Genomic DNA, 11230 nt, shown 5'->3' with positions numbered 1-11230 from the left:
TGGCTCATAATGTGCGTGCGTTTAGAGGCCCAAACTTGCGTTTTAAAATCAAAATATCTTTCGAATTTAAACGTATTTCTATTCAACACATGTTCATCATCAAAATATATTTTGAACCAAAACGTTCAGAATATTCAGATTTGGCAGTCCAAATCAAAACGTTTCAGTTCAGATAAGCACCACTCAAACAAGCTATGACTCTGGCATATTTGGAATGGAATTATTTTTAGAAAAGGTGCTAAAGTGTTTGATCACTAATAGACTTCAAAATACTTTCACACAATGATCAATAAATCTTTCCTGGCGTTTGTAGGTTTTCGTTGTCCTCTGATGATCTTTCCTCAAGAATCCTCTTAACCGAAATACCCTACACACCCACTCAAGTCTCTTGAGGAATCGGATATACCGACTGATACGACATCTAAACATAATCCTAAACACTCTAGAGCTAATCATATCTAAACATGACGCTAAGGGCTTCTAAATTGCTAAATGTCCTTAATTTGGGGCACATACATTCATTTAAATTTTTCGGCGGGGGACACCACAAATGGGCTTCACACATTGTACCCATGTCGGGAATCGAGCCCGGGTCTTCGGCGTGACGAGCGAACGCTTTAACCACTAGGCTACCCGACCACCCCCTGGGGTGGGGTAGCGATGGGAGAGTGGGCCGAGATTATGTATGGAGATTAGACGTGTTTTCAGCTACTATACAGCTACGGATCGCCCCTTACGACAAGCCAGCGTCAATGAAGACCAGTTCTAACCCAGATCTTCCCGGGGCGCATTTTGTATTTTGTTACTGTGTACGATGCTGATACGGTAGTGACGTCATAAACATATAAACGATAATGTGATTACGGATAAGTTGCTGTAATGCGAGAGCCCGTCATAGCTTCCTCGACAACGGCCAAAGTGCAACACATATCTTTGTATGTGATAAGAGGCACATGACCAAAATGGCGTCTCGTCTCTTCTTGTGTTTATTTCTACAGGCAATCGTGACAGTGTTTGGATACCCAAGTACAGGTAAGACTACCTTGTTGTGAACGCACCATGTATTGTTTAAACAATAATATCCAACATACGCTTTCTTTAAAGTGTACTGAGAGTGCAGATACGGCGGTACATGTATTCTTGTATTCTTCATACAGGTATTTTCAGACAAGGAAGTTGATTACAACCCACATTTCTCTCCTTGTTCGGCGCATGTGGGATTACATGACGAAGTAGGCCGAAAAACATCTTTGGCCGATAAGATCTGCATGATTTCAGAAACAGACCAAACCTTTAGTGATCGTCATGAACATAAGTCTTGTGTACATACAAATGGGGCGAGGTTTGGGGTGGGGGTGGGAATAGGAGTGGGATGGGGGTAGGGGTGGGATGGGTTCGGTTAACCTTGAGGTTAAAGTGTTCGCTCGTCACATCGAAGGACCGGGTTTTGGTTCATCTCGCCGTCATATTGCTGGAATATTGTTAACAGCGGCGTAAAATATCACTCTCGCTCATACCAATGGTCAAATTATTGCTGAAATAAAGTTTATCTTTTTACTGATTTTATCATTATAATGAGTATAATATTTTAGTAAGTATTAGCTCTTTTCATCACCACATGTTTGTGACGTAGTCCCATTTCTGAAAAGCATAGGTTGATGGGGAGCCATGTTCTTACCCGGAATCCACACCAGTATCATAGGACATGTCTAGTTCCTTCTGACAATCTCGTTTAGGATGTCAACATTTTCAAAATGAAGTGCAAGGATGTGTGGTTGATATTAATGAATTAATTCATTTATTACCTTCGATTATCCAGTTATAATAATTTATCTCCATAATATTATGGTAAAGACAATCCACTTGTATAACAAAGATGTTTATCTTCGCTTTAATATTTATTAACGGTTGGATTTGTGTAGATGAATTATAAATATCAAAATTAGGACAGTGGTAATGTATTCCTAACGGATTTAATTGCTATAAATACATCTTTGGGTGATTATCTGGTTCTCTAAAATACCCCCAATACACACGCACGCACACCTCTGTATCACAAACCTTTATTTAACCAGAGAAAACTCAAGAAGAAAAATACAGGTTGCTAGAAAAAAAACGATTCCTCGATTAATATTCACAACTATATAATGGTTTGTATAACAAAAATCATAAACGCAAAGATGAATAAGATGTGAACGAATTACATTGTATTTCGAAATTCGCAAAAGAAAACACTCGATGAAAGGAAGCTATCGGCAAAAGATCAAAAATCGTAATGTAATAAATATCATGGGTTTTAAATTACCCTAATGACGAACCTATATTCTGGTTTATTAAGCCTGTAAGAGACTAGTTATGTTACTCTCACACAATTTAATTTATGTTATACCCAGCACATATTTTATTCTCAGCTACATGTCATTACAATGATTGGTAAGATTGTAATTTTTCCTATTTTTCTGAACGAACATATAAGCTTGTTTGTTGTTTAACGCCACACGAAGCAATATTCCACCTATGTGACGGTTGCTCGTACATAGTGGAAACATCACCAGTCCAACCTGTAATTGATATTGTAAGCTACGATCTCGCTTGAAAAACGAGACTCAGTCTATTAGGACCTAGTAGCTTACTAAAAATTAATAATTTGCAAATAAAAGATAAACAGCTTAGAAGGAATGAGTTGAATGGCTTGCCAAATATACTTTTGTACAAAAGAATATATATCGATCTATATCAGAGAGGTTCAATGGTCGTATAACAGGAATAAGCGAACGTTTATGTAGTGCTCACATTAATTTTACTGTGTAGCGGGAATAATCAGAGTTATCGTTCTTGTTTGAATTAGTTCTCGTGTTCAAACGCCAATATGGAAACCCCTGAGAGGGGCACGAGTCTACATTCGGCTTGTCCCGGAATGGGACGAGTTGGTCACGAATTGAGCAAGATGCATTTTACGCGAAGAAGTTTTTTTTCTCAAAAGAGAGCCAGTGACGTCACTATGTATCTCCATGTCTTCTACGCAGATTCTATCGATGACTACTGTGGCAACACTGTCTACGTCACTGATTCCAAGATCCTCGAACTCCGGAGCTGGGATTGGCCATTCCAAGACACATGTTCGGTGACATTCACGACAATCAACAGCTACCACACCAACTCCTACCTCTCTGTGCAGTTCCTCGACATCGACCTTAATGACGACCTTTCAGACTCCTGTACCCTGAGTCGTGTTGATGTCATGGACACATCTGGCAACTACCTTAGCAGTGAGTAGCTCCTGGTTAACTTATTCAAAAATTCGTGTGTACATAACAAGTGATGGTGTGTAAACAGTAGTGAGTGAGTTGGGTTTTACGCCGCTTTTAACAGTATTCCAGTTATATCACGGCGTGTTAGCTTAATGTTGGAGGAAAGCCCCAAGTGATGCAGGTCTCAGACGTTTACCACTTCGGTGAAACCCACGAGCACGGGTATGGTGCTGACAAACCTAGAAACATAATCGGGGCGAACCGGGATTCGAACCCACAATCATAGGTTTCTGGCGTGCCCAAGGGACGCAACTCTGCAGAGCGAATCTTGGCGCCTTAGACGACTGGGCCACCCGTGCCCCCCTGTAAACAGTAAGGACAGTATAGGCTGTCAACCGATCTCGACGGGTATATGGTGTGATTTACCCTGTGTGTGAGCCTGTGTACCCCGAGCCGACAGGCGTACATCATACCATATGCTCCGAGGGATCGGTTAAAAACAAATTTACCTTACCTACATTTATTCATAGAGGTCCGGAATGATTTTAGCAAAAAAAGATCGGAGCAGACAAACCGAGTTACGTCCCTTTACCAAGGGCGAGCGGATAAGCATCGGTTCATTTCAACGCAACAATACGTTTTCGAGATGCACAAGCTACCTGCGATGTGTTCCTGTTGATTTTCAGCGGGCGACATGAGCTAGCGAAAATAATTGTCCGCTCTTTAACCAATCAGAAGCTGGTAAATTCATATATTGTGAAATAATAATTATGTTTACCTCAACACATTACGAACATTTTAATAAGTATACATATACCAACAGATTGATATGTACTGGATTGACATAGATATTTGACAAATGTTAATAGAATAAGTGTGAATCCTACTGTATATCATGTCATACATGTATATCATACTTTATTGCAATATGGGTCAATGGTCTCAAATACAAATTTTGAGACCGCCTCCGTGGTCTAGTGGCAGAACGTCCGCCCGCAGAGCGGAAGGTCCGGAGTTCGATCCCCGGCCGCGTCATACCAAAAGACGTGTAAAGATGGTACTTGTTGTTACCCTGTCTGGCGTTCGTCATTAAAGGGGCACTGATCTAACGCAATTCCCCGGGACTGTTTGTTGTCTTTGTTATTGTTTTTTCCCAGTGAGTACCCGGATGTATAGCAGAAATCTAGACTAGTTCCCGACCTCTGCTGCGCCATTCGTAAGCGCATTAGTCACTTGTATGGGTAGTAAATAGACGTATGGTCACATTGATCAACAAAATGAAATACAGTTTTCAAGATAATAAGGAAATGTAGGTATCTTTATGGGTAGCATCGGTAATGGTGCCGAAGTTTTGATAAGTCACTTGCTTGGTAATTTTGCGATTTTCGTTTACACTATTTTGACTTGCTACACAAAGTAAATATTTCACCTGAGCATTGCTATTTGAAAGTGTGTTTAACTTTTACTGTCAAAATGTGTAACATTTTCAAATTTATTAACGCCTAAATATTCAGTTATTTAACAATGTGACTGAAAAACATTTCCACCTGTATTATAATGATAAGAATTCCAAACATTTTGATGTTTAATGTCATCACCAAGAGACTGAAAATGTTACGTTGAAAAGAACATTTCTATGTTGCTTGGCTTCTAATCCTACATAATAATCTGTTGTGGTGTTTGTAGGCCCTTTTGATCGTCTCAATCAATCTGGACAGATTGTTTAGTCAAAATGACCGAAATATTTACACATTTTATAAATTGCCTGAAAGAATTACATTTTACAAATTGACGATAATATATACACGCTTACAAGGGAAAAGGCCTGTGAAAACAACGTCTATCGCGCATTGAAGAATTTCCCGACCAAGACGTAGAGAAACAAGGACGAATCGGTTCAATGCTATAGCAAATGAAGGAAAACAAAATGCAAATACCATAATTACAACCTACCAAATGTATGTGTATAAATTTTAGGCAGCTTCCTTGTTCGAGGAATGTATCCGTGAATATCCACACAAAGGAACACTATCCCACTCGTCTGCATCTGTACAAAGAAACTTATTCGATGTCACGTGTCTCTGTAACAATCACATATTTTAAAAGATATATATCGTTTCGGGATATTATAACCAGTGTTCCTTTCTCAACTGATCACTTGGATTGTTTCAGGTGTTTCACATAGGTGTCAAGTCTCAAGGGTCGGCTGAGAAAGCCCACATGACAACTATTTTCATAACGTCCACGGTTCCTAAAAAATCCATTGAGTGATAGATAACAATGAGCAAACAATCAACGTATTATCAGTTAACCCTTTGAACAAAGTATGTTGTTTTTACATCGACACTTCACGCCATGATATGAGTTTATTCCCTTTGTTTTAGTAAACCTAGAGATGTAAACACTCCCTTTTGACATATCCACTGTGCAAGATAACAGTGATTAATCAATCAACGTATTTTCTGTTAATCCTTTGATGACTAGGAACGATCCGTTGATTTACAAAAAAAGTAAATCAACTGATCATTCACCTCTTGCTGGGCTGCCACGTGCATATTACATAACACACATATCACCTCACTTCAAACCTGGATTTAGATTGAATAATTACCCCAGACACAATAAATGCCAAATGGGAACCTTTGTCAGGTAATCTAAGTGGTGCTACCACTAATTGTACCTGTAATAAATTCATTAACTGAGCATCAAGTGAATGACGACAAATACACAAGTGTAGGGTTATACCAGAAAACGTGGATGACAACAAGTGAGTAGTAATCGTATCATCGACGCAATCCGAAATCCGAAAAAGCTTTCACTGCATGGATACTTTTTTTATTATTAAACTATAACCATCTGGGGTATTTCCAAATGACGACATACGATGAGCCCCGCCGTTCTTTTTGTCTGTTTGTTTAGGCTGAAGAAATTAATTAACATACGTCCTTTGTCGAAATCTTTATAGATCACGGTTAAACTAATCAGTGTTCAAAAATGCTTAAAACAAATATTGCCTCCAGCAATGTTTATTTAGCTGTCCTTGCAGACGGTAGCCCAGTCTCTGGTCACGCTCAGTTGCGTTGCGTATCATCCGGGTACTCACGGGGAAAAAAACAATAACAAAGGCAACAACCAGTCCGGGGAATTGCGTTAGATCAGTGCCCCTTTAAGGGGCTAATACAAGGACTGGTCGGCTCGGAGTCAGTATACTGTGTCTGAGTGGGGTATTCATGTTAAACTGCGTGCATGCACGTCACTATATAAGTGCAATGAACCCCATTTCACCTCACCTGTCTATTTTGACACGAGATATAAATATTATGTCTACACTGTCGCTTACCAATCAACGGATGTTCATGACCTAGCTGTGGACCAGACTGTAAGGACCTTGGTGTGGACATGACTGTGCGGACATGACTGTAGGGGCAGGCAGGATGATCATTTTGCTAAGTTCCCGAGCAGCGGAATGGAAACGTGTGAATAGGCCTGTGGACATGAAAGGCGACTATGCTTGTCGTAAGATTAGTTACAGACCGCCGTCATATAGCTGGAATATTGCTGAGTGCGGCGTAAAACAACAAACAAACACACTAAAACGTGTGAATAATAGCGTTGGCGTAACTTTGGGCATTGGGGTTTTGAGGAAAAATGACGGGCTGAGATCCCCATACTATGATTGTAATAACCCATTTGCGATCAAGGCGTTCACCTCGACGCCTGTACACTTGGTGACGTCCATGCCTAGCGTAGCCTGACGTCGGCGCACTGTCCCGTCCGATGGAGGCCTTAGCAGTCGAATCAGCTCTTGTTTGAAGGCGATCCCGAAGATGGCTGAGTGTGATGTAACGTTCCTGCCATGCTGACGTCACACGTTGTGCACCGAGAGGTGCCTGATCATGAACTTCCACCCTGATGATGACGTCACATTAAGCGAAAAATTGTCTATGGATCGACATTAACATGACGAGCATCTTGGCGTTGTCACATTCCTGTGTTTTGCCTCCCAATGCCTTTGTTCCCTTTTCTACAGAAAAATGCCGTTGACATGTATCACTTTCTGCAAAAAGCATTGTTGTGTTTGGACGATGTGTTTTGCATCGATTTAGTTTACATTTGTGGTTTTAATTTTTTTTGCAATTTCATTTGGCCGAAAGTTTACATCACATCCATAAATATATATTATTAAGCATAATAAATAAATATCATTAGAATACCATATCTCGCAATGAAATGGTTGCTTTGGGTATATACATATCTGAAACCTGATACGTCACAACATAAGGAGGTACATGGGTGTGTTTCAGGTAGCTCGGGTACCTGTGGCTACTCGACGCCGTATGACCAGCCCTGGACGAGCACTGGAGACAGTGTAGTGGTCAAGCTCAAACGCCTCCAGCCTGGGCAGTCCGGGACGTTCAAGATCCTGGTGACGCAATTTGCCTACGGTAAGTCCTACTGTCATATGTAACGGCCACCTTAAGGTCAATCTTAAGACCCACGGTATTAAACCGTGTGGGGGGTTCCAGGTTGGAACTGTGTCTGGACCAGTCAATCCAGTGATTCAGATTGTAGCCAACATTCCACGTCGTCGAGGTACGATGACAAACAAGTCATCAAGCCCGACCACCCTGTCCATTAAGTAGCCGCTTACGTCAAACATAGGCCACTCGGGACCTCTTCTAACCCTGCCTCCAAATGGGGGTTAGGATTGGTCCTTGGCATCTTATTCTGGTTGTAAGAGGCGACTAAAGTGAGCAGTTCGTTGAGTAGTTTGGTGAGAGATTTCGCAGCAGTATATGAAAGGTGGCAGCAGTATGCAGTATGTGAAAGGTTGCAGCAGTATGTGAAAGGTTGCAGCAGTATGTGAAAGGTTGCAGCAGTATGTGAAAGGTTGCTGCAGTATATGAAAGGTTGCAGCAGTATGTGAAAGGTGGCAGCAGTATGTGAAAGGTTGCAGCAGTATGTGAAAGGTTGCAGCAGTATGTAAAAGGTGGCAGCAGTATGTGAAAGGTGGCAGCAGTATGTGAAAGGTTGCAGCAGTATGTAAAAGGTGGCAGCAGTTTGTGAAAGGTTGCAGCAGTATATGGACGGTTGCTGCAGTATGTGAAAGGTTGCAGCAGTATGCGATATGTGAAAGGTTGCAGCAGTATACAATATGTGAAAAAATCACCAGCAGCCGATGGTTCTGAGAGGCGACCAAATGGATCGGGTGGTCTGACTGAGTGACTTTGCTAATTGCGTGTCATCATTCACCGACGGCTAAGCACGTTGCTGATAATATCAATCACTGGTTCGCCTCATCCAGACTCGGTTATTTACAGGCCGCCGTCATATAGCGGGGGTGTTTCTGAGTGCTTTAATTCAATGCATACATTTATACCAGCAGCAGCATAGAATCTGAGTCATTTACTCTTGCAGCTACCTGTAGCAGCCATTGGGAATTTGAGTGCGGTAACGGCCGGTGTGTGGACGCGGACGTCAAATGTGACGGCTACGATGACTGCACCGACGACTCCGATGAAATCGCAGGATGTTCATGGGCACCAGGTGTCGTCGCTGGTGTTTCTATCGCCGTTATCTGTGTCGTCCTGATCTTCATCAGCATTATTGTCGCGGTCTTCAGACGGAGAACCTACGGAAATGTGTTTGGGGTAAGACACTTGAAGCGTTTGATACAACATGGCCTCGGATGTTGGTTTAATCTATATGGGACGGTGGGGGAAATATTTTAGATAATTTTTGAAACTTTTTGGACTTTTGGACTTCGTCATAACGCCCTTGGTCTGTCTTGACAAGTGGTTTGTTGTGTACGCAGTTAAAAGATCCTTAAACAAATATAAAATAATGGTTATTATCACTATTGTTGCTATTAATTTTCAGTTACATCATGACAGTCATTTTAGTCCTTAGCAAATTTAAGTATGAGTATTGCTGTACGAAGTATTTTTATAGGGCGGTATTGAAAGAAGAGATCGTATTTTAATCACTATATTAGTTTTTGATCGGGTACGATTGTGATGTGACTCTACTGCTTAACACGGCGTACATCACCCTCCTCTACCTCCTTTACAACTACAACTTCTTACATTACACGCGGGCGTGCCAGAAACCTATGATGGCGGGTTCAAATCCAAGATTTGCTCTGAGTAATTTGTTTGTTTCTTGGTTTGTCAGCACCAACGGTGCTCGTGGGTAACACCACAGGGGTAAACATCAAAGATCTGCATCACTTCGGACTTTTCTCAAACATCCATTTCTGGTGTCCCCCGCCGTGATATTGCTGGAATATTGGTAAAAGCGGCGTCAAACCTAACTCACTCACTCACTCGACATCAACGTTCTTTAGATTAAGCCAAATCACTATGTGGCTACAATATTACTCATGCAATGTAAAATATTAGGTCATTCACCCTTCAGGTTTGTTGTTTGTTCGTTTGTTTGTTTACCGCACTCAGCAATATTCCAGCATATGACGGCGGTCTGTAAATAATCCAGTCTGGACCAGACAATCCAGTGACTGAGCATCGATCTACGCAATTGGGATACGATGACATGCATCAACCAAGTCCACGAGCTTGGCCACCCGTTCCCGTTAGTCGCCTCTTACGACAAGCATAGTCGTCTTTTACGGCAAGCATGGGTTTCTGAAGACCTGTTCTACCCCGGATCTTCACGGGTCTCACATTACAGGTTGCCAACGCGTGTAATGAGCTGTGGGTCGCTGTGAAGAGTCGTGCCATTCAGCTTCTGAGACCTCCCATTATGGTCCTTGACATCCTTATGATCCTCATGATCAGCACCATGGACTTCATCAAAGTGGTAAACGTTGACGGCCTACACCACCTTTGCTTTCCTTCCACATTGAGCCCCGCGAAGATCCGAGTTAGAATTGGTCTTCAGCAACCCATGCTTGTCGTAAGAGGCGACTAGCAGGATTTGGTGGTCAGGCTCGCTGACTTGGTGGATGAAGTTACCGTATCCACTTGCGTAGACCGGTGCTCATGATGTCAGTCACTAATCTATGGTTCAGACTCGATTTTCTACAGACCGCCGCCATATGGATGGAACATTGCTGATGCGATGTTAAACAACAAACAAACAACAGACCCTTCTCCATTGAGTTGCCAAGCCGTGATATGACGGACATTTCCCCAAACGTGCTCATTCACTGATAACTTGACACAGTACTTTTGTTTCCAGCGTTCCAACGTTGCGTACAATAGTACGTCAACGGTTCAATGCAGTACGGTGCTCGGCTCGCAATACGGAGTGCAGAATCCGGCACCCGTTTATAGCGTGCCGCCTCCTCCCTATAACGCTCCGCCTCCTTCCTACAGCGCAACAGGGAAGTACTAATGATCAACCCAGGTCTCTCTTTCCCTCTGGAAATATGATTAATATGATTTGTTGTAAATTAAACATGTTGATATAAATGCCATCGAATATCATGGAATGGTGGCATTATAGCGAGTTTGGTGTTACAAATCATTTAACTCGTCGTTTTTAATGTAGAGGGTTTTTTTGCGCAATGTTTGTGACAATTAATGTTGTAGTATCATTGATATATAGGTAACAGTATCCATATAATTTAAAAAAAGATGATGATAATGATGATGATGATTGTCATTGGTTATGATTATGATTATGATTATGATTTAATTTAAGGTTTGAAAGCAGTAATTAACTGACTTTCTAATGCAACGTATAATGTATTATGGCTAATTTGGTGTACTTCTTGGCAGGTTTTTAAAAACAATGAATAAAAATAATAGCTTCACGAAATTCAATGATTCAATGATCATTTTCAGTTATCCATTCATATAATTTTAATTGCTATTTAGGACCGCCTCCGTGGTCTAGTGGCAGAGCGTCCCCCTGGAGAGCGGAAGGTCCGGGGATCGATCCCAGGCCGCGTCATACCAAAAGACGTCAAAAGATGGTTCTTGTTGTTACCCTGTCTGGCGCTCGGCATTAAGGGG

General features: G+C 41.6%; 1 protein-coding gene across 1 annotated transcript; it reads left to right on the top strand.

Annotated features, from left to right (window-relative positions):
- The first annotated feature begins 922 nt into the window (after nt 1-922).
- LOC139450267 (uncharacterized) lies at nt 923-10896 on the top strand. The gene is made up of 5 exons (XM_071231947.1): nt 923-1032; nt 3027-3269; nt 7556-7696; nt 8670-8902; nt 10452-10896. Exons 1-5 carry the CDS (start codon nt 954-956, stop codon nt 10605-10607), a joined length of 852 nt encoding a protein of 283 aa, XP_071088048.1. The 5' UTR covers nt 923-953; the 3' UTR covers nt 10608-10896.
- The last annotated feature ends 334 nt before the right edge of the window (nt 10897-11230 follow it).

This window comes from Haliotis cracherodii, unplaced genomic scaffold (assembly GCF_022045235.1).
Source record: "Haliotis cracherodii isolate W230 unplaced genomic scaffold, xgHalCrac1.p SCAF_10, whole genome shotgun sequence".
Classification (NCBI taxonomy): Eukaryota; Metazoa; Mollusca; class Gastropoda; order Lepetellida; family Haliotidae; genus Haliotis; species Haliotis cracherodii.
The sequence above is the reverse complement of the archived record's forward strand: the minus strand, read 5'-3'. Positions and strand labels throughout refer to the sequence as shown.

Excerpts from the sequence above, each read along its gene's own strand:
- LOC139450267 (XM_071231947.1), top strand. The coding sequence starts at position 954 with ATGACCAAAATGGCGTCTCGTCTCTTCTTGTGTTTATTTCTACAGGCA. Across the intron at positions 1,033-3,026 it reads GTTTGGATACCCAAGTACAG|ATTCTATCGATGACTACTGT; the intron begins GTAAGACTACCT and ends TCTTCTACGCAG. Across the intron at positions 3,270-7,555 it reads ATCTGGCAACTACCTTAGCA|GTAGCTCGGGTACCTGTGGC; the intron begins GTGAGTAGCTCC and ends GGTGTGTTTCAG.